The sequence below is a fragment of the Nuphar pumila genome, chromosome 6, assembly GCF_984573655.1.
Source record: "Nuphar pumila chromosome 6, dmNupPumi1.hap1.1, whole genome shotgun sequence".
NCBI lineage: Eukaryota > Viridiplantae > Streptophyta > Magnoliopsida > Nymphaeales > Nymphaeaceae > Nuphar > Nuphar pumila.
The window spans coordinates 122344622-122368803 of record NC_143254.1 but is presented as its reverse complement, the minus strand read 5'-3'; the positions used below and the strand labels follow the sequence as shown (position 1 = coordinate 122368803).

The 24182-nt window shown below is 38.4% G+C and overlaps 1 protein-coding gene and 1 pseudogene across 4 annotated transcripts; both read left to right on the top strand.

Annotated features, from left to right (window-relative positions):
* Nucleotides 1–1956: 1956 nt before the first annotated feature.
* LOC149835995 (coatomer subunit alpha-1-like) lies at nt 1957–9069 on the top strand. 4 transcript variants are annotated; one of them, XR_016432383.1, is made up of 5 exons: nt 1962–2212; nt 2361–2689; nt 4987–5481; nt 5628–8721; nt 8821–9069. XR_016432383.1 is itself a non-coding variant. In XM_090008896.1 (5 exons), exons 2-4 carry the CDS (start codon nt 2479–2481, stop codon nt 8567–8569), a joined length of 3648 nt encoding a protein of 1215 aa, XP_089865022.1. In that variant the 5' UTR covers nt 1962–2212; nt 2361–2478; the 3' UTR covers nt 8570–8578; nt 8821–9069. The 4 variants fall into 4 exon arrangements, 3 of the variants coding, with proteins under 3 accessions (XP_089865023.1, XP_089865022.1, XP_089865024.1); XM_090008896.1 differs by having other exon boundaries at nt 5628–8578; XM_090008897.1 differs by having other exon boundaries at nt 1957–2212; nt 5628–9069.
* Nucleotides 9070–9099: 30 nt separating this feature from the next.
* Nucleotides 9100–9200, top strand: LOC149835994 (U2 spliceosomal RNA; annotated as a pseudogene).
* Nucleotides 9201–24182: the final 14982 nt, after the last annotated feature.

The following is a 24182-nucleotide window of genomic DNA, read 5'->3' as shown; positions in this document are numbered from 1 at the left end:
TCATTAATGTGTTATATTTATTAACTTTGTACACTCACTATGTGTTTTTGTATAAACCTACCAGGCTTTCATGAGTCTAACCCTTGATTTCAGGTGATGTATAATTGTCGAGTGGATGTGAGATGCTGATGCGGCATTGAGAGCTATTTTTTTTTCTTGGGCACTGAATTATGGATACATATTATTTAAAACGTTATAGTTTATTAGGTTGCAGTATTTTGAATGCAAAAGGTTATATACATTAAATTCAGTATAATTGTTATTGTATGGAATGTAACCCACTTGAGGTTTTGAACCAAAGTTAAAGATGTTTTCGTTAATGATTATTCAATAAAAGAAAAAGTGTTAAATTGTCATGTATTTTATAAGTTAAAAATCTTAAGGCGTTACACCCCATGTTTGGTCGTCCTGCCTCATCCATTGCATCCCGCCTCCATCGTGTCATATTCAAGGCTAAGGACTGTTACACCCTAGGAGTGTCGTTATGTCTTGGGACAACACCCTAGGGATGTTGTCCATTGTGTCCCACCTCATCCCAGCAAGTTCGACCCTCATGTTCGGTCGTCCCACCTTGGGACAACACCCTAGGGATGTTGTCCATTGTGTCCCACCTCATCCCAGCAAGTTCGATCCTCATGTTCGGTCGTCCCACCTTGGGACAACCCCCCATGTTCGGTTGTCCCACCTTGGGACGATTGTAGTGTTTGGTTGTCCTGCCTAGTATATTGCATCTCGCCTCGTCCCAGCAAGAATGGTCCCCTTCTCAACCATCCCACCTTGAGATAGCCCTAGGTTTGGTCGTCTTGTCTGTCTCAACATGTCCCCTTTGTCATTGGGAAGGCCCCCTATTCGGTTGTCCCACTTTGGAACGGCCCCTTGTCCGACCGTCCCACTTTGGGATGGCTCTCAGTTTGGCCATCCTACTTGAGACGGCCAAACACTTTGGTCGTCCCATGACCCAAATGAGAGGATACGCTAAATGGCTTATTTTTATCTAATCCTTCCCCTCTTGTACATTTTTAAAGAGGGAAAAACTCTTCTAAATGAGTCTTATCCCCTATCAGGAATAAACTAGGAACTATTTGGGTTGGATTCAAATCCAAAAAAATCGATGATATGTATCTTGTTCAAAATTCTATAAATAGGCATTCGCCTCTAGAGTCTGATCATTTGAAAATTCCTTGTCTTAGAGCTGGCCTTAGAAAGAACCAGCCCTAACCTTGTCAATCCCTTCTCTTTCAAGTTGTCATACTCACACGTAGGTGCTGAAGTCATTGAAGAACCTTCGTACCTACGCAGAAGTGTTGTTGGACTAAAAAAAGCTATAAAGAACAAAAGGGACCCTCGATTACGAAAAATGTACTTTATGTATCCTTGGCTCATTTATCTAAATTTTATTTAATTTATCAATTGATGCTTATACATATTTTCATCTTTATGCTCATTACGCAGTGGTGTGATTCCAATTGTGAAAATTGAGAAACTTGTCTTAACCTTACCTTTTTCTCAGGCAAAAGACGGTTAAGACTTGAATATGGCGTCTCCAAAAATTTTCAAAGGATTTTGTAATTGTAAATCCGGATAAGTTATTTTTTCTCAACTTTAAAATTGTTATCAACAATATCTGAAATTAAAATGTATAATAAACATGTTAAAACACTCGTATAGTTGGGCAAATCAATTCGCACGATCCAAATAAAGTTATCCAACCCATTATTTATGTGTGTCTATACTGTCCGCACAGCATAAAACGTTTCCTTCGACAAACAAGCACAATGTATGGTCGAAACAAACGTTTGTTGGATGGAGTGCACTTAAAATAAGACTTTAGAAAGAGAGAGGGAGAGAGAGCGGAAGTGCGCGTATCGGCGGGTGCTGTATAGGACGGGCGATGGACTATCATTCAGGACATCTGAACCGTCAAAATATTTACCCCCACCTTTCCCAGACGATAATGTATAAACCAAACGCGTCAAAATACGCGCAGGGAGTTCATTTTTTCCACTCTCGATCTCTCTCTCTGCCACTCCCCCGAGATCTGAATCTGCTAAAGGCCTCTATTAAACCCTAGCCATCGTCTTCAAGTTCCGATCCTCCTTCCCCAAATCCGAGAAATCTCCCCGGGAATGGTGGTGGTGACATTCTTCTGCTGTTGATCGAGGCGCCTTTTGATAGCTTCTTCTTGATCCGAGACCCCAATTTCATATCTGAGGTAACCTCCTTGCTGCTTCTCGTTCGTCTTCGTTTTCTTAGCTTTGATCCGAGATTGATGATTAGATCTGAACCGATTTTCACTTTTTTCTTCGACATCAAAATTGGCTTTTGTAGAGTTGCTGAATTTCTCTCTCTTTTTGTATTAGTGGAGTTTTGGGATTGTTCTGTTTGGCGATGCAGGGTTCGGAGTTTGCGTTTCGTTGATAGTTGGTGCGGTTGTTATAATTAGGGCTAGAGTTAGGGTTAGGGTTGAGAAGCTTGGGCATGATGCTGACTAAATTCGAGACAAAGAGTAACAGAGTGAAAGGGCTGAGTTTCCACAGCCAGAGGCCATGGATTCTCGCGAGTCTCCACAGCGGAGTGATTCAGTTGTGGGATTACCGGATGGGGACTCTGATCGATCGGTTCGATGAGCACGATGGGCCGGTCCGTGGGGTTCATTTCCATCGGACGCAGCCGCTGTTTGTCTCTGGAGGTGTGTATCCGTTTTGGTGATTCATTTACGTGGACTTTTTATGCTTTTGTTCTTGAATTTGTTGAATCGAGATAGCCTATTTTTGAGTCTGGGATTTGTGTGGTGTCTCCGTTCGATTTAAGTTGCAGGTGATGTATTATTGCTCTTACTCTACTTAACTGGTGATGTTACATTTTCTTTGTGTCTGGGAAAAAGAATTGTTTGCAGAGATCTTGTTTCTTTTTTCTTTTTGTTATATTGGGTTGTCTATGATTTTGGTAGTTAATGCGAACCCATGGCGAATAATATTCATTTTGGATTTATTCATGTTGTTATATTGATCCGGTGAGCAAATCTATAGCCAGATCTCTCGGTTGTTTTAGTGGCTATAATAACACCAGAAAGAGTTTCCACTGTGGCTGTGAGATGTATGTTTAGAATCCAATTATTATTCGACGGCTATGTGTGATCCTTTTGTGCTATTTCAGTCATCTTGGTGTACTACATTTCAGAGTGATTAAGATCACTCAGATACATTTTTGTCTTTTTCTCTTCGTTTAGAGTAATACCTGCTAAGTTTTTCTGCTGCGCTCTGGAAATGCACTGATATTTAGCTGTTTTTTTTTTCATGCATGATGAACTTCATTTGTTTATGATTGTGCAGTGATAGTTCCTTATTTTGACAGTTCCTTCCAGCATCATTCCTACTCCAACGCTCCTAAGTTCTGATAGAATTTCAAAGTGAATGCTAGTCCCCTGTATGAAATTTCAATTCATCTGTTATTGTTCTGATGTTTCTTCAATAAATTTAAATGTTAAAGTAATTTTCATTTATTTCAGTGAGTGGTGCTGTTGAATAATTTTAACGCAAAATGTAATTGAATGTTTGAATGAAAGATCATGTGGAGAACATGTGAGCTGCAGAATAGTTCATATCAGTTTTGTGCCGTAAAATCATTTGCTGCTGATGAAGAAGCTAAAATTATTATTGACAGGACTTATAAATGAATTAATTGATTCAAGAACACCATGACATTCCATGACCACAATCAGTTTGTTTTGCAAGAGATGACAGGGGCATTCCTGTGATACAGTAATGCTGGCATATTAAAAAGAATTCACAATAGGCATTTACTGATCCAGTGGCTTAGATTGGTATCACTTTTTGGATTCAGCATTGAATGTTTTATAGTGTTTAGTGAAACAAGCAAATTTTTGTGATATGTCATGTTCAATAAATGTGGGAGATGTAAATGCATTTTCCTTCTGCTGATATTGCACACTATTAGTTTTAGAGAATTTTGAAGTTTTGCTAGTGTCCTTATTGAATTTTGCTCTTCCATTCAGGAATAGTGACATTGATTGATGCTTCTGCAGCTGTGCTTTTCCCCAGTGTTGTCAATATTTGACAACGATTCAGGTGAATTGGCTGATTCTGATTCGGTGATGAATTGGACTGAATTGGCCAACTTTTAACCAGAAAATGACACCTGTCACAGAAATATTAAAATATGTAAAAAAAAAATAATTTAACCATTTTTAAAAATTAAAAAAAGCCGGGTCAGCCCTGTACCATATCAATGTCTGGTCAATACAATACGAATCGGCTGATTCACACCGATGATGACAACATTGCTTTGTCCTTTTTCATTGTACAGTCTCACTGAGTTTGTTGTTTCTATGAAGTTTTTTTTCAGCCAAAGTTAGTGACAAATTCCTGTATTGTGATCCAGTGGGCAGGAACTTGAGAGCTTTAAGTTACATAGTTTCTGATTTGATTAGGGGTTCAGGGTAGGGATATTTGAAATTGGTCGATAAGTATAAAAAACTGTTCGAAAACCTTTCAAGGACATTTCGGGTGATTTTCTGGAAACTTGTAAAGATATTCATTATTCATGATTGATGACATTTTTCTGTCATTGTGGCTTGATTCGTAGACGTCAAACTTCTGGTGAGTTGGTATCTTTTACCATAATTTTCATTATATTTACATGTTTTGAGGGACATACATTGCCTATCAGACTGTAGTAGTGTCCCATATATATGGTATTTGAATTTCATCTTCTAACTATAGTGCTACTATATATTACTCTAATTATGGTGTTGATATACATTCTGGTACTGCACTATCACATGCCCTTGTTTACATTCTCTGTTGTAACAACTGATACTTGGTCAATGATACTAGCTTTTGTAGCATATGTCATTTATTCCGGGGGTGGGGGCATTAATTTTGTAGTTGGTTATGTGAATTTTACAGGCACTGTTGATAGAAAGCATTCCTATTGCTTTAGTAAACCATATTGTGGATTTTGCAGGGGATGACTACAAAATCAAAGTTTGGAATTATAAAATGCACCGCTGTTTGTTTACCCTTCTTGGACACCTTGATTACATTCGTACAGTTCATTTTCACAATGAGTATCCATGGATTGTTAGTGCCAGTGATGATCAGACCATCAGGATTTGGAATTGGCAATCACGCACTTGCATCTCTGTGTTAACTGGTCACAACCATTATGTAATGTGTGCCTCATTCCATCCTAAAGAGGACTTGGTAGTGTCAGCTTCTTTGGACCAGACAGTTAGAGTGTGGGATATAGGAGCATTGAGGAAGAAAACTGTTTCCCCAGCCGATGATATTTTGAGGTTGACTCAGATGAATACAGATCTATTTGGGGGTGTGGATGCTGTTGTAAAGTATGTTTTGGAGGGTCATGACCGTGGAGTCAACTGGGCTGCGTTCCATCCCAGTTTGCCTCTCATTGTTTCTGGAGCAGATGATCGACAAGTTAAACTTTGGCGTATGAATGGTATGTAAATTGAACCCTATGACTACTATTGATTTGGATATTTCTTTTGGTGCATTTGTTTCTCTGTTTTTTTACTAAATAGTGGTTGCGGATCTACATTTATAGTTGTGACAATGGACATTTCATTTTCTTTTGTTTGTTCCTAGATACAAAGGCTTGGGAAGTGGACACCTTGAGAGGACACATGAATAATGTTTCTTGTGTAATGTTCCATGCGAAGCAGGATATCATAGTGTCTAACTCAGAGGACAAAAGTATTCGAGTTTGGGATGTAACAAAACGTACTGGTGTTCAAACATTTCGTAGAGAGCATGACAGGTTTTGGATTCTTGCAGCACATCCAGAAATGAATCTGCTGGCAGCTGGCCATGATAGTGGCATGATTGTCTTCAAGTTAGAGAGAGAACGGCCTGTTTTTGCAGTGAGTGGTGATTCCCTGTACTACATTAAAGACCGTTTCTTGCGGTTTTATGAGTTCTCTACTCAGAAGGACACTCAAGTATTCCCCATCAGGAGACCTGGTTCCACTAGTTTGAATCAGGGGCCAAGAACATTGTCATATAGTCCTACAGAAAATGCAGTCTTGATCTGCTCAGATGTAGATGGTGGATCATATGAACTATATACCATACCCAAAGACAGTGTTGGCAGGGGTGATACTGCTCAAGATGCAAAGCGAGGAGCTGGAGGTTCTGCTGTGTTTGTTGCTCGCAACAGGTTTGCCTTGCTTGACAAGAGTAACAACCAAGTATTGGTTAAGAATCTAAAAAATGAGATAGTGAAGAAGAGCAGTCTGCCTATTGCTACAGATGCAATATTTTATGCTGGCACAGGAAATTTGCTTTGCAGGGCAGAAGATAGAGTTGTAATTTTTGATCTCCAGCAGAGGACCATCCTTGGTGATCTTCAGACCCCATTTGTCAAGTATGTTGTGTGGTCCAATGATATGGAGAGTGTTGCATTACTTAGTAAGCATGCAATTATTATTGCAAGCAAGAAGCTTGTGCATCGTTGCACTTTGCACGAGACAATTCGTGTGAAAAGTGGTGCCTGGGATGACAATGGTGTCTTCATCTATACTACTTTAAATCACATCAAGTATTGTCTTCCTAATGGAGATAATGGAATTATCAGGACCCTTGATGTTCCAATATACATCACAAAGGTTTCTGGGAACACCATCAACTGCTTGGATCGTGATGGAAAGAGCTGTGTTATAGCTATTGATGCGACTGAGTATGCTTTCAAGCTTTCTTTATTAAAGAAGAGATATGACAATGTTATGAGCATGATTAAGAACGATCAGCTTTGTGGACAAGCCATGATCGCATATCTGCAGCAAAAAGGGTTTCCAGAAGTTGCTCTTCATCTTGTCAAAGATGAGAGGACTCGGTTCAATTTGGCCCTAGAAAGTGGCAACATTCAGATCGCAGTTGCTTCTGCAAAGGCGATAGATGAGAAAGATCACTGGTACAGATTAGGTGTGGAGGCTCTTCGACAAGGCAATGCTAGCATTGTTGAATATGCATATCAGAGGACAAAGAATTTTGAGAGACTCTCCTTTCTCTATCTCATTACTGGGAACATGGACAAGTTGTCTAAAATGTTGAGGATAGCTGAGCTCAAGAGTGATGTAATGGGGCAGTTCCATAATGCTCTTTATTTGGGCGACATTGAGGAGCGTGTGAAGATTTTGGAATCTTCAGGCCATCTGCCTCTTGCATACATAACAGCTGCTGTACATGGGTTGACAGAAACAGCAGAAAGGCTTGCAGCTGAGTTGGGGGAGAACACTCCTGCTCTGCCTGCAGGAAAGAGGCCTTCACTTCTCATGCCCCCTTCACCTATCTCATGCAATGGAGACTGGCCCTTGTTGAGAGTAATGAAAGGCATCTTTGAAGGTGGACTCGATAGTGTTGGCAAGGAAACTCCTGAAGATGAAGAAGCTGATGGTGCAGATTGGGGTGAAGATCTGGATATTGCAGATGTCAATGGACAGAATGGTAATGTTGAAGTAGTTGAAGATGGGGAAGTGGGAGAAGGGAATGAGGAAGAGGGAGGTTGGGATCTTGAAGACTTGGTGCTTCCACCAGAACTTGATAATTCTAATGTTATTGCCAATTCCCGTGCATTGGTGTTTGTTGCACCAACACCAGGAATGCCAGTAAGTCAGATATGGACCCAGAAATCTTCTCTTGCTGGTGAGCATGCAGCAGCTGGTAACTTTGACACTGCTATGCGTTTGCTGAGCAGGCAATTGGGAATAAGGAACTTTGCTCCTTTGAAGCCTTTGTTCTTAGATCTCTACTCGGGAAGTCACACATACCTACGTACTTTTTCATCAGCACCAGTAATTTCACTTGCTCTTGAAAAAGGGTGGAATGAATCCGCGAGCCCCAATGTGAGGAGCCCTCCAGCACTTGTTTACAAGTTCTCCCAGTTGGATGAGAAACTCAGAAGTGCCTATAAGGCTACTACTGATGGAAAATTCAGTGAAGCTCTGCGGCTCTTCCTCAGCATATTGCATACTATCCCTCTCGTTGTTGTGGAATCAAGGCGAGAGGTTGATGAAGTGAAGGAGTTGATTGTTATTGCGAAAGAGTATGTTCTAGGCTTGCGGATGGAGGTGCGTAGGAAAGAACTTAGAGATAATGTGGATCAACAGCAGGAGTTAGCAGCTTACTTCACACATTGCAATCTCCAGAAGGTTCACTTGAGACTTGCATTGTTGAATGCAATGAGTGTCTGCTTCAAGGGCGGCAACTACTTGACAGCAGCCAACTTTGCTCGGCGACTTCTAGACACAGATCCCCCAGCTACTCAAGCATCCAAAGCTCGACAAGTTATGCAGGCTTGTGAAAGGAATATGAAGGATGCCAACCAGCTCAATTATGATTTCAGGAACCCATTTGTCATTTGCGGGGCTACTTTTGTGCCCATATACCGTGGACAGAAAGACGTTGCTTGCCCATATTGTACATCACGTTTTGTTCCAGCTATTGAGGGACAGCTTTGCACTGTCTGCGATATTGCAGTGGTTGGAGCCGATGCATCTGGGCTTCTTTGTTCTGCTGCACAGATGAGATGATTGCTTTGGGTATGTAGGCATCGTTGCTGTTGCAGTCCAATTGAGATGTGCCACCTTCATAGAACATCTAGACTGTAGAATGCATTACTTGTTGCGGGAATATGAAAACGTTGCAGAAGTTACAGCTGCTGCTTTTAGCCTTTTAAACAGGGGTTGGATTACATGTTCAATTTTTGTTGAATTGCATGTTCTTTGATTTTGATTATGATTTTCCTTCGCTGTTTCATGCAATAAACAAATTTTCCTTGTAGAGAATTTTGGCGTACTGTTCCTGTTGGTTCATTCTATAAGAGAATGGCGAGCCTTCACAAGTTTTCCAAGGATGCATTCTCAGTTTCAACTCCGTGGTTCAGGGGTAATATGTAGAACATGGATTTTTCCTAGGTTGAAATTTGTTTTTCTATTGAATGTGTATGTTTCTTTTGATTAGCAAAAGCTTATCCCCATGGAACTCGTGTTATTCTATGCTTTATATAATGAAGATTTGTGCAATTTTTCAACATTGTCATTCTTGTTATTGATGATTTATGCTTGTGTCACGGCCTTTTGGCTAAGATCAAGTGTAGTATCTGTTCTTATCAGATGATTTATGCTTGTTAATTGATAAGAATAAAATGGACATGGAAGCGATGAATGAAATTGTTGGCATTAAAAAAAAAACAAATATCAAACATTTTGGTGCTAGTAAATATCAATCCCTGTTACCAACGGGGGCTCCGCGTGGTTCGTAGGAGCTGTCAGTGCACGCCTCCTTGTGGTGGGACGTTGCAGGTTCAAAACTCCAGTGGTATGTTGAATAGTAACTGATGGGGGTCTGCCCTACCTTTCAAAAATATATATATATATATATATATCAATCCCTGTTGAGTAATCAGGGGATAACAATGAATTTTAAGGTTGATTGGTTCCGAAATATGTCATTTCTCATTTCTTTTCATGATATACCGGTTTTAATTTCTCATGAAGATGCATCTCTCTCTCTCTCTCTCTCTCTCTCTCTCTATATATATATATATATATATATATATATATATATATATATATATATATATATATATATATATATATATATATAGGAGCCTACCAAACTTATTGACCATAGCACCTATATTATTATTAGGAAGCCTTTTCTTTTCCTTTTTGTGGGGGAATGTAACAGCATTGTGTATGGATGGGCGCTTTTGCATGTGTCTCGTAAATTAACTGGTTCCAATGAAAAAAAATATGGGAATGTGATTTGCCAAATTTGTAACAAGAGGAATCAGTTGGCTATAAACTGCTATAATTATTTCAATCATGTTTTTTAATCCGAAGAGATCCCTCGGGATCTCGTGGCCCTGACTATAGCTGATAGTCAAGACTCGGATTAGTTTTTCGACACTAGTGCCAAGGTGGCTCATATGACAGGTAACATTGGTAAGTTGTTTAAGCTTTGGACATGATTGTGTTACGGTGGAAAACAAAGAAAAGGTTGACATTTCTTGGTGACGCTCAAATAGATTCAAAACGATCACCCATTACATAGAGAAATGTTTTCTCTATCCCAGAAATTAAAAAATATCGAAAAGGAAGTTTCTACACGCTAAAACAAGGACATTCAGCCTATTTTGCAAATTGGTTCAAAAAGACCATATAGGAAAGGTGGCACGAATGTCTTGGGCATCCCAACGTCGGTATTGTACATCTTTTGTAGAAAAATAAGTTCATTGAGTTTTCTAAGAACAATAATAAAGAATTTTTTGTTATAGTTGCCAGCTTGAAAAATCGCCTAAGCTTCCTTTCGGAAAATCCAAAAATAAAAGCCTTGAATCTTTTGCCAAAATCCACTATGTTCATTTTATCCATAGAGAATTATAGATATTATGTTGTTTTTATTGATGATTCCTCTTGATTTATTTGGTTTTATCTCATGAAAAAAAATCTGATTTCTTTTATTGTTTCAAGCATTTTCATAAATATTTGAGAAAAAGAAAAGTTTTTCAATTCGACGGAGGTGGAGAATAAATCAGCAGTGTTTTTATCAAATATTTAGATGGTTTTAGAATTAAGAGACAAATTTCATGTCCTAAGACTCCCGAACAAAATGGGCTCTCTCCCAACAAAAGAATAAAAATGTCACAAAATTAAGTCTAACTATGCTCTTACATACCAATGTTCCCAAAAGATTTTGGGTGGAAGCATTTTCTACTTTTGTTTTCTTGATAAATTTGCTACCTATGCTATCTTTGAAAAATGATTCTCCTTATTTTAAACTTCATGGTATTCAACCTGATTATTCTTTTTTATGTTTTTTTTATTTGTGTAACTATTGCAAAAACAAATTTGATTTAAAGTCTTTACCATGTGTTTTTTCTGGGATATAGTATCCACTATAAAGGATACAAGTGTTTATATCCACCTACCGAGAAGATTTACAACTTTTGACAAGTCTAATTTACCTTTTCAAAAATTAGGTTTTTTATTTAAAAGTGGTGGCGCTGAGGGGGTAGATCAACTTTTATTAACAACAGAAGTGGTTCCAAAAAAAAAAAGCGATAAGTCCACATGCATTGAAAATAAGGGTTGTGATAATCAATTTCACGATCTACATGGAGATGCTTTTCTTGAAAATGATGTGCATGCTGTTGCTAACGGGTATGAGCTCAATGCTGATAATGATATACATTAGTCTCAAACTTCTCAAGAACCTGTGAACCATCATCAGAATGAGGATCAAGGCATTCCTCAAGAATCGGGTGAGACATTGGAGTCTCCACAAGAACACATCCTTCATGATGACGTTCAAACTGAGTCCAGCACCAACACTAGTGAAACATCGGTCTCTCAAGACGAGTCTGACCGTGATCACAACACCAACAATGAAAATTGAGTTCTCACCAAATCCATCCATGGGATTTTTAAACCTAACCCCAAGTATCTTGGCTTACATGATCTTGTTAAAAGTGTTCTTAAGAGACCTCACACTATTAAGGTTACTCTCACTCATGGAGGATGGAAGGCAGCTAAAGATGAAGAGATGGACACTCTTCTTACCAATGACACTTGGGATCTCATCCAAAAAAAAGCCAATGATAGTGTTGTCATCTCAAAATAAGTTTACAAAGTTAAGCTAAACCTTATGGGGCTTTTGATTGACTCATAGCCCGCCTTGTGGATTATGGTTTCACTCAAATTAAGGGCATTTGTTTTTATAAGACTTTCTCACATATTATAGGATATGAGAGTATTTAGAACTATTATTATTATCACTACTGTCAAAGGATCAGTAAAAATTCTTTTCTTCATGAGATTTTGAAAGAGGAAATTCTCATGAAACAACCTCCTAGATACCAAGATGTTAGAAATCTTGAGTATGTTTGCAAGTTAAGTATTTTTCTTGCAAATTTAGGATTTCTTTGCAACACTGTTGATCTATCCATGTTTGTTAGTCACAAGACATGCATAATTCTTATTTCACTCATATACGTAGATGATATGATTTTGACTGAGAGCAATACCGAACTCATGAAAAGGTTTATTAAAAAATCTTATAAGAATTTCCTATTTGGGATTTGGGTCGTCTTCATTTTTCTTAGGTATTGAGGTCAACTACAGTGACCAAGCAATGTTCTTATGTCAAGAAAAATACGCTAAAGATCTTTTGGAGTGGACACAGATGAAAGATTGTAAGGTCATCGCTAATCCAATGGCCCAAAAACATCGATATAATCTCATCAAAAAATTTCATGATCCCACTATGTCCAGAAGCTTGGTGGGTGCCCTGTAATATTTGACCATTACTTGGCCGGAAATATCTTTTAGTGTTAACTATATTTGCCAGTTCATGCATGATTCCACAATTGTTTATTTTTAAACTATTAAAAGAATTCTTTGATATGTCAAAGTAATCGTGGACTTTGGGTTACATATATTTAAGCAAAGCACATTGGATTTATACGCCTTCTCTGATGTGGATTGGGCTGGATGCCCAGACACTAGAAGATCCACCATTGGTTTCTGCACTTTTATTAACAGCAATCTCATTTCATGGAGTGCCAAGAAGTAAAGTACAATGGCTCGATCTAGTGCCAAAGCTGAATATAGATCTATGGCCTCCACTGCTGCTAAAGTCACATGAATATCCTTTGTTCTTCGTGATATCGGGATCCCTTTATACAATGTGTCACTTCTTCATTGTGATAACATTAGTGCTCTTCATATGTCAACAAATCTGATTTTTCACAACTGAACCAAATACATTCAAATTAATTTTCATTATGTTCCTGAGAAAGTTGCTCAAGGAACTTTGGTCACTAAATATGTTTCAACAAAATGTCAACTTGCAAACATATTCACCAGGCCTCTAACCAAAGCTTAGTTCATTGGACTCTGAGACAAACTCGGCCTCTGCAATCAGCATCCTTTGAGGGGGAATAATAAAATCACTTCAGTTTCAGTTTTAAAAATAAGTCCAATGGCTTAACGTCTTCAAGGAAAGAATCACAATTCAGATAATAATTTAGCTTAGACAATTCAAAGTGCTCACACATCTACTTTCAAACAAGGCAAGATCAAAACTGGAAAGAAGCACACTCAAGAGAAATTGACTAAGGCAAGACCTCACAATGACAATGCCCACAGTGAAGTAAAGTTTCAAACTCAAAGCAAGATTGAATCTCATAACGTTCTTGCCATTGAAAGAAATCAAGAAAGATCCGTCTTATAGAGCAAGAATCATTCTTTCAAGGAAACCAAAGAGCCGGTTAGTGCCAACACTGCCAACGTATGGCCATCTCAAAATAAGGAAATGAAAAATAGGCCCAAGGCAATCCTGCTTATTTTTCATGCTAGAGGAGATGATAAGGAAGACCTGCCTAATCAAGAACTATTGTCCTCCTCCCCTAGTAATTTTTTTTTTTTATCTTGCACAGTTCAACTTGTATAAAATACCTGAGAGAACAGATGAATAAACCAAGATAGAGAGAGCCATTCAGACCGTGGACATAGGTCAAATCAACCGAACCACTTTGCATGTTCTTATCTCTCTACCGTTTTCTTTAATCCCTCCCTTGTGATATTTACACTTCTTGATTGTAATCCCTTGAACAAGCAGGTTTTATCTGATTGGAACCTTGTTAATAGTATGTAACTTCTCTCTTAAATATAATCGAGGGGCCCTATACCCAGCTATCCTCTCGAAAAAAAATCATGTTCTCTCTCTCTCTCTCTAAATAAATGTTGCATGCAATTATGGTTTACAATCAGCAAATCCAAATTCTAGGCATCTAAAATGAATCTAGGGGGCTGCACAGAATCTAATTAGGATCACGAACTTTACAGGCTTGAAACAAAATTGTATGATCTAACTCATGAATACGAGCCAAGCTCAGGCTATCTGCACAGCTTGCTGAGCTACAGCTTGGGCCATTTGGCTGGTTTACCTACTCTGCCATGGTTGCATAAGTGATTGTATAATAGAAATTTTTATTGAATAGATGATGATGATAATTATAGTTGGATAAAAAGTGGCGGAGCCACGTGGGGGGCAGGGACTCACCAGGTGTCAGGAAGTATCCCCTTCCCCACCTGACTCTCTCTCTCTCTCTCCTTGTGTCTTTGACCCTCCAGCCGTTTGACAAGTATTTTCTCCTATCCGGCGGTTTCCTCCAGCGCATTGCAAGGTGGCGCTCTCTCTCTCTCTCAAGTCCTAAGTGTGTCATCTGAGTTTGACCTCCAGTGGGCACAGGGCAGCGGGCATGAGAAGGTGGACACTCTATCTTCATCTTTTTGTGAGGGTTTAAGGCTTAAGGGCTTTTTTTGTTTTTGTTTTTGTTTTTGTTTTTTAATTAGCAATTAGGTTTCTTGTTTTGTTTTTGTGAATGAGATGAATGCAATATTTGTCTGTCATTTTATTTTTAATCAACATTAAATATGATTGATGATTTCACATGCTTTGTTTTAGTTAGAAACTTGAAATTTTAGGGGCTTTTATCAATTAGCATATACATGTGAATGATGTTTGTTTAGTATTTAGGTTTTTTATTTAGTTTTTTTTTTAACTAGCATGAACCATGAATATTTCATTATGTTTTAAGGTTTTTGTGTTTTTTTTAATCAATATTTAATTATTTATATATTTTTTTTCATTCAAAATTAAACTTGCTTCTACGTGTGATTTTAGTTATAAACTTAGTATTTTAAGGGTTTTGTTTTTTTAATCATTATATATATGAATGATATGAAGTTTTTTATGATTTAAGAGTCAATTTTTTTATAACATGAATATTTAATTAGGTTTTAGGTTTTTTGTGTTTTTCTTTCCTTTCCACTGTGCATTTGTGTCCACCTAATTTAGATTCTTAGCTCCCCCTCTAGTTTTAAGTATGATTCATTTTCCTGCATGTAACGCCCCAGATTTTCAAAATAAAGCTAAGTTGAAAATTTTATTATTATTTTTTTTTTACAGCGGAACTTAGAAAAGGTTTTAGCAGCGAAAATAGACGATAATGAGTCGTCAGTTTTAGAAAACTCTGAACAAGCCACATGTATATGGCCAAGCACTCATTGACTACTAAGATGTTTTATTTATCAAAACGAGTTGTTTATTACAAACATCACTGTTTGGAAAAAACAATATTAGTTGAATAAAGAAAACAGTACAACACTGTCTAGAGAAACCCTAAAACTTGATGTTGTCTTGCTCTGCATATCACAACGCAGGTTCAACACCTGAAATCTCCATTAAACGAGGTCAGAACCATTGTTGGTCTGGTAAGCAAGCATTTATACACACATTCAAACAAGTATCAACTCATGCAAAGACCACTCAGGGTCACAGTTCACAACAACGATGCTCAAGTCTTTACGACTTAGTGTATATCGCGAGAGCCTCCTTAAGGCTACGAGTTGAACACTTCGCTCAAGTCTCCATGACTTAGCGTGAATAGGGCTATGATTGAACATCTCGCTCAAGTCTCCATGACTTAGTGTAGACCTCTTCAGGGCCTCATTTGGGATGTCAAGCTCAAGTCTCCAAGACTCGACATATCTATATCTCACAAACCCAAGTGTGAGCTCTTCAAACTTTGCTTAGTCGTGTGGATACAATATGGGTATTTACCCTATCGGTCCAGTAGTATATCGATCATGATACCTTTCTCAAGGTTATGCAGGACTTGACAAAACAACATTCATTCACCCGTACATTCATACATCGTTGAATCTATAGCTAATGCATTATTTCGATATTAGCAGTTCACCCTTGGTACACAGGAAAAGTTTTATCCAGGCATCAATGCGACGTTCTGGGGGTTGATTATTTCATGTATTTTAGATACCCTAGAAGCCTATTGACCCTATCCATGGTAGGGCAGTAGAACTCATACTGGGATAACCTTACCAGGCTGGTTCAGATGCATCATCTTCTGCAGTAGTCGGGTTCAATACTTAGATATTCAAGGATAACCACAACCTCCATACCCTCTGAGTGACGGAAGGTCCCTTGAACTCTATCAAGTTCATAATCAAATACATGTCACGCGCGGCTGAATTATCACCGTATGTCACAGTGAGCAATAGTCCTGAAGGGATCTGCTGATCTAACTGTTACTTCTCGGATATTCGCATGCCATTTGGGCAAGCCAGTGCATCCCGCACTGAGGAAATATATACCTGACCTCATTCAATATTCCCCAGCGCAACAAAAAACGTAGGCTCTGCGACCTTAAGTTTTATTCATATGCATGCTTGACTGTACTCTCGGCATCTATGGCCATTACGAACACCTCACCTTTTTCGGGTGGACAACATACTTTGGCTCTCTAACCTTTACGAGTTTAGTTGTATAACAGTATCTCAATGAGCATGAATATGACATGATCTCAATGGATTGACTGCTCGACGTATATTACCGTAACGAGCACCTGGCCTAGTCAAGGCGCAACAACTACTCTGACTCTTCGACCTTTACGAGTAAAGTACCCTTACAGGCGAACATGAGAACGAGCCATTCCAGTAGCGTTCCGAGAACAAAGCATCAGCGTGCCATTCAACCAGTTCAGACAATTCTTTTGTCAACCATTTCGACAACACTTTTTCTGCTTTAACGACAGAAGTGTGACGACCCTTTATACATTATAAAAAATACTTGACAAAATTTGTGCAACACCTCTTCTGTATGACAGAGTAATATGCTACGCTCATTCTGAGCTGGTTGAGCTCCTTCAAAAATTCCAGCAACACTTCCTCACTTTGACGGAGAAAGCGTGCATTTCTTTTAAGCTCGGTGAATATCTTTTCAAAAATTTCAGCAGCATTTCTCTTCTTTGATGGAGAAATCGCTACGCTTTAGCTCAGAGATGGATGCACACCATTGTGCATACTTTGCATCCATCGAGGTTTGTTAGAACCTTGGGTCATATCCAGGTCATACGCAAGTGACTTAGGTTTTTACGAAAAAGCAATTTTGCGCAAAAGCAAAGCATTTCCAATAAAGGCTTCATTCATCAAGCAGAATCTTAATCGAGGAGCGACAATATAATCACATTGGCGATTTGGAGTTGATCTCCATTTGAACGCTCATTTATGCGCACTATATGTAATATAAGTAGGAGCCTGTACTTTATAATACGACGACGTAAATGAGTGCATATTTAATGTTCAACGGGAGAAACTGAACTAAATAACTTACAGAAAATAAATACATATATATATTTGCAGAAAGCAGGAGCCTTAGCATCGCTCGACGCGATGACAATCTTAAATACATAATACAAATTGCAAAAAGCATAAGCCTTGGTATCGTTCGACGCAACGACAATCTAAAAAAGCATAATTTAAATTACAGAAAGCAGGAGCATTGACATCGTTCGATACGACGGTAATCTTAAAAGTATAATTTAAATTGCAGAAAGTAGGAGCCTTGGCATCATTTGACGCGATGACAATCTTAAATACATATATATCACCTTAAGCAAGAGCTTTTATCATAAAATATCCAACGATAGTCGCAAGGAGATGCGCGTGAACATCGAAGTATCTCAGAGGGCGTAAACTAAGGACTAGGGTCAGATACTACTTCAGAACGTATACGATATATATCACAACACAAATCAACAAATACTTGAGAAAGAGTGATCGACGAATCAAACTTAACCTTCGATCGGTGAAGAACGGCTCTGATGTACTCGGTCTGCTTCGAACTAGGTTCAAACCTTCCTTTGAGAGGTCAAACTAGGTCAGATGAGTTTGACCTGGTTGAGAAAGAGGAAGAGCATGTCAAGCTGTTAAACTCAATTGGTTTGGACAAAACTGAGTTTGGTAGGTTCAGACTTAGCCCAAGTAGGCTAGGTCTAGGTCAGGTAAACCAAACCTAGGTTAGGACCAAAAGAGACTTTGACTAGATCGAGCTGGGCTCAAGCTAAGTCAAAGTGGGTTTGGACCAAGTTAGGTAGGTTCAGACTAGGTTAGGCAAGCTCAGACCAGGTCAGGCAGGCTCACACAAGGTCAGGTAGGCTCAAACCAAGTAGGCTAAGTAGGAGAGAAGAGGAGAGAGAGGGGGGGATGATTTTATGAGAAGAGAGAGAGAGAGGGGGGGGGGTATTTATAGCCAAAGAAACTTAGCTTCTAAGTTTTCTTTTTTCTCCTTTTGCCCCTAGTTTCCGGACAAAGACTGGAGGTTCTTTTTGTGTGAAGCTCACATGAAATATTTCATGAAATATTTTGTGATATTTTTTGAAAAATATTTTTGTAGGTCCCACCAACATTTTTATGAGTCCCGCAAAAATTTAGGTTTTTGGTAAAAAAAAATTTCGAAAATTTTGAAGTACGTCATTCTCTTTGTATCGACGTAACTAAGAAAGTTAGCTCATACAAATATCCTGGTTTTACTTAAGGAGGAAGTTATGGCTCTCTAACTGATTGAGCATATGAAGATACTAATATCCTAAGTATAACTGATTCATAAAAATCAATTCGATTCGCATTTTAGGTTCATATGCTATTTTTACATAAAAATGCCTCATGAATTTATTCAAAACTTTTGTTGAAAAGTTGTGGATCTTACACTTCAAGTCTACGGGTAGGTCATAGGGATGGAAAAGCTTGAAACTAGGAATTGTTGCCCTCAAAGATAAAGCTTCTTGTCAAGTTGGGGATAAAAAAAAAACATAGAGTTCTAGTTTGATCATGGGTAAGTTTTCTTTTGCCAATCTATACGAAGGGCGTCTTAGCTTGAAATGTTATAAGCTATTGCGATTTATTTCATTGAAAGAAGTGGTTGTCGAATATGGTGATGTCATGTGATATATTTAGGTTGTTCTTGTGAAACTTCCACAATACTTTAGATTATGGTGAATTAGGCCTTGAGAAGCAATGCTAATAGAGACCTATTGTCGTGGGACTTATCTCCTATTGTCACCTCTAAGGCAATATGGGAATCTATTCATGTTAAGAGCATGGATTTTACTGTACACAAATTGATTTGGGTCAAAGGTCATTCCCCTCCATCATCTATCACTCTTAGACTTGGCTTTACTAATGTCTTGTTAACACAAGAAAGGCTTCAAACCCTTGGTTTTCATATAGTGAGCCAATGAAATCTTTGTAAAAGTAGTATAAAATCCACAACTAGTCTCTTTCTTAAGTGTAAAATTGTGAATCAAGTTTTGTTGGAACACGGACCATAGTCGAACCACCAAAGCCCAACTTGAGTGTTAAGACGCAAGACCGACTTTGGTTCAAATTCTTGACGAGCTGAAAGTGTTGGTTTATTTTCAGTCAATTCAGATCGTTTCAGTGAACTGCTCATCCCCACTTCAGAGCACTAAATATGTAAGTTGGCTAAGTCTAAGCTAAGCTCGGTCTAAGATCTCGAGCCCTTGATAAGCTTGGATCATGGGCATGTTGGGATTAGTTGGGGCAGCTACGAGAATAAAGGAATTGTAAGGGATAGTGTTGGGAAAATCATGAAACACTATGGGGATTTAGATGTATTGTAAGGGGCATGGATCAAAATGAAAATATGTATAAAGAGGACCAAGTGGCATCAGTAGGGGTCATGCCTAAAATTTCTGAAAATGAAGAAAACCGATGAATTCCTCTGCTGTCTCTCTCTCTCTCCTTCCCTCTCATTTATCTTATTCCTCCCTCTCTTCTAGCATCTTCTTCTGGTTGCTTCTCTCTTTGTCTTGTCTTCTTCCTTCGCTAATTCTCCTTGTTCCCAGAATTGAGGTCCATTACGGAAGACTCTTATAGACCAAGTGGGCTTTGGAGGACGCCACGACCATCCGAGCTCATAATCGAAGTCACTGATCGTGCGAAAGCCATCTCTTGGTCACCAATCATCACCTTTCTCACCGCATAATCTGAATTATCTAGAATTCTGGTTCCTCTAGGAAAGAGCAGACCAGATCCACTGGAGATTGGTTGATCAAGATGTGAGGAACTCTATAGCCATCATATTGGAACTTCACTTAATGCGTAGAGCTTGCTGATAGGCTAGAACGCGTGTGCGTACATCCTTTGCGAGCCACTCTTGTCGAGAGCATTGCTACACTCTCTCCCGCGCACCTCACTATTCTCTTCATGCAATTGAGTTCTCAGACCTTCCTTCTTGCGTACCAGTGCTTGCCGCGTTTTACAAGCACTCATGTCAAACGCCGCGTGCAGGACGAAACAGCGAACTTGATTTAGATTTTACGGAGCTTCACAGTCGAGTCATATCAAGTGGTATTAGAGCGGCTCCTTTCTTGGCCACACGCTCTGGTTATGTATTCAAAGTCGTTCCTAGCCTTTAAGCTTGTCTATCAGTAGTTTGATTCGAAATTATGGAAGAAAAGATGGGAAATCTGCACTGTGAGAAAGAGCATAACTATCAAAGTAGTTGTAGCTTTAATTCTAAAAATTGAGAACTGCAGATACCTGGAGAAGCTTCTCACTACATAATCGGATTTAGATGGAGTAAACTGCACCATGTGACTGCCAACTGACTCGCGAGGCTTCAACAGTCACTCGTCGAGGTGTTGCAGATGTTGTTTTGATTATGCTCTGTATATAATTCAAGCCGATCACAATAGATTGTGTGAAGACTACTATTGTATGATCGTGAATGTAGAAAACAAGAGCAACACAAGATGAAAGTAGCCAAAGAAGCAGCTGATTGTGTGCTTCAAAACTCATACCAGGCCTCATTCTTCTGGATTTAGAATAGTATCTAATTCAAAGCAGTTGATTGTGTGCGGATGCAGATCAAAGGTTGTTGAATGTCAATTTGGGTTCGTTCTTCAACCAGCCATGTGAGGTACTATATCTAATCCTAACTCACGCTCAGCTGGATTTATTATTTGTTGAACCATGCCCTGAAATTGTTGCATTGAAAGAAAAACCCGTTAAAAGCTACGTGTTAAGGTGCAAAGCGAGATAGATGCTATAGAGTTCTGTTCTTGGATGGAGATGTTGCTAGCATGTCCATTTGTTCTGTTTGTCATGCTTTCGATATGTATATTCGGTGCCTGCAAGTTGTTTTTAAGAATTTATAGAATTTATGTAGATGCGATGGCTTTGTCATGAAAATGTTAACATCGGAGAACTATTAGTTCAACAAAGACATCAGTAAACATTCTATTACGAACTGCAATGTTTAGAAAAGTTGATCAAATGAAAAGTGCATTATTGTGTATGCATCAGTTGATTTGTAACCATTTCAAAAAATGACTATGAGCTGCAACCGATTGTTAAATAATGTGTCTAAGGTCCCTGCAGAGTGTACACAATTGTGAAACTAATGTGCGGACTATTGATTATAACATGAGTTATAATATGGATAATTTTCAAATGTATGCTGACTATATTGGCTATAGTTTGGAGTGGCATTGTGCAAACAATTCAGCAAATTTATACCTGTTTACAGAAAATATGTGTAGGAAGCTTCTGATGAGAATGGCAACAGAAATTACTAGTTCTAATGCTAACGATATCTGCAGCATGTTATGAATGTATTATGAACCTATATTTATTGTATCAAAGGAGTATGGAAGAATTGAACATGAGGTGAAAGTTGATGATGACACAAGTGTATCAAATCTGCAATAATATACATGAATTTGTTCAGGCTTTGATGCAAGAATGGTGTGCCACTGAACCTTTGAGTGAAAATATAAGGCTGCGTGTGGGACAGTCAAGAAGAATGTGCAGTCTAACGAGAACAATTTTGTTGACAATACAGAAAAGGACTCACTCTGTTGCAGCATGTTGGTTGAGTGCACTACATACACTAGAGCAGCAAGGATGCAACGCTCACCTGATTATAATTCCTGCATGTGGAGAAACATAGACAAAATATTGTACTTTAGAAATGATGTCGTGAAGGCACATAAACCTCTGCAGCATGGGGCTATCTCTGTTGCAAATTGCTCAATTAATCTCACAAAAATACCTCTACAGTTGTTTAGTTGGCTACAACAAAGGAATCGATGTCAATTTTGCTACTGTAAAAACCTCAATAATGGTCATGTTGCTGCAAAGTTCCTACTGCATGATTCAGAAGGCACACGATGCTCTTGACGAGAAGTGCAGTGCAGTGACTGTGTGAGTAATAGAAAATCTGATCCACATTTCAGCTTGAATGTTGAATAAGGTAACCACAAGAAAATTCCATTAGAACTCCAATATCTGCACCAAATGAGAGCTAATTACAACACACTATTCCTATAATTGAAGGAGATGCAGATTAATAAGAAAAATGGCCAGAGAACAGAGTAAGATATTGTGGAAGTTAAGGAACGTTGCTCATGACCAGGGACCACAGTTTGCGCAAGGAGAGCGAAAACCACTCTGTTGTTTATGGATACTGAATATCAGAATCATGTTAATATGGGAATTTAGGTGATGACAAGAATAGAAAAAGACTAAAAATGCGAGGTTTCATTCAAATGCAACAGATTCATCTCCCATGTCTTGCACAAACATTGCTATTGCGAAACTTTGCAAAGAATGACAAATTTCAGTTGAACAAGTTTCAATAGGAAAAATACCAAAGTCAGGAAAACCAAATTCAGCTACTAATGCATGCAAGAATTAAGTTTATTTTATTTGATCCAAGTGGGAAAAATAATTGTGAGTGCAAACCTCTTTTGTTTACATGACAGGAAACTAACTTAAGTTGCAGAAGATATGGTTCTATAAGTGTGAATAAAAACTTGGTAATTCGAGATATGACCTTGTTCAGAAATGGGTAGGAAATAAAATGGAACTGCTGCGCAAAGGCCTTGGTCAAGGTTGCTTTGTTGGGGATGATTAGTTCCATTCAACAACCACTATCTAAAATTTCTGATTGTCCTGGTTATTGGAGGCTCTATGCAGTACAAGTTACAACAGTCGTTTCAGATTCTAGGTGACTATCGAAATTGAAATCTGCAGCATTCATCACTCGAGCAATGCTGCAACAAATACCACACTCTTGATCTTTTGGAATTTCATATGAATAAGAAAATACATGTATGAATTGTTTTTGTGTTTGGATCTGAAATAGTGTGTTGAATGGATTTGTATCCGGATTCAATTACACCAAAAGCCATGAAGTGTCATGTGGGACCTATAGGAGGGATGACCCAGTGGGATGGGCACCACTTATCACCCATCTAAGATGTGGGACCAACCTAGGGGGAAAAACAACATGGCTTAGTTAGCTTAGGTTTTTAATTAACATAAACTATGTAATTTGAATTAATGATAACTTAAGATTAGATAATTAGTAAATGTTATTTTAAAGATTTCATTTAATTTAAAGTAAATCCACTAAGGGGGGCGTCCCATGTGGATAAAATCACAAGTCAAGGGGCTAGGTAAGTTTAAAGAAGTCAAATTTGAAATGAATAGGAAAAAAGGAAACAACATTGGGCAAGATTCATTTTTAGAAACTAGCTAAGCAAATTAAATGGGGAGGAAGCATTTTTTTCCTTAAATGATTAAGAGCCTTGCTATATGGCCAAAAATCAATTTGGGTTGGGTTTCTTAATGAAACCCAACCACATTATAAAATAAAAAGGGAAGGGGATAGCCATATAAATTGGCATTCTCTCACATTCTCTCTCTCATCTCTCTCTTTCTCACCTTCTTATTCTTCTACACCATTGCTGGAGTAAAACGTCCATGGAAGGGGGCTTGGAAGGGGGCGATGGGTTAGGAAAAAACTTTGAAAGAAGAAGGATTTTTGTACTTGTGTATTTGAATATGATATTCAAATCCTTGAGGCATACACCTGGATGATCCATAGATCTGGATAAGCGGATGTAACAAACTAGGTTTTACCTAGTATATATAGAGAAAACCTAGGCCGATTTGGGGGTTTTCACTCTATCCGTCCAATCTTATTGATACAGTTGGTCCTCCCAGATTCTGAATCAAAAAATTTTCAATTTTGGTATGTTGATTCTTGACACTTTGACAAAAAAATCAGCCCAAACTTGAGATCAATCGGGTCTGTATTCTAGGAGATACAGTGGTGTCTGCAAGTTGTAGCAGGAATTTTGCTCTCTGAAATCTTGTAGAAAACAGAATTTAAGAATTTATTTTTCTAATCTAGCAAATGAATGATTCTAACTATGTAATTATTACTGTGGTTATTTAACCCACTGAT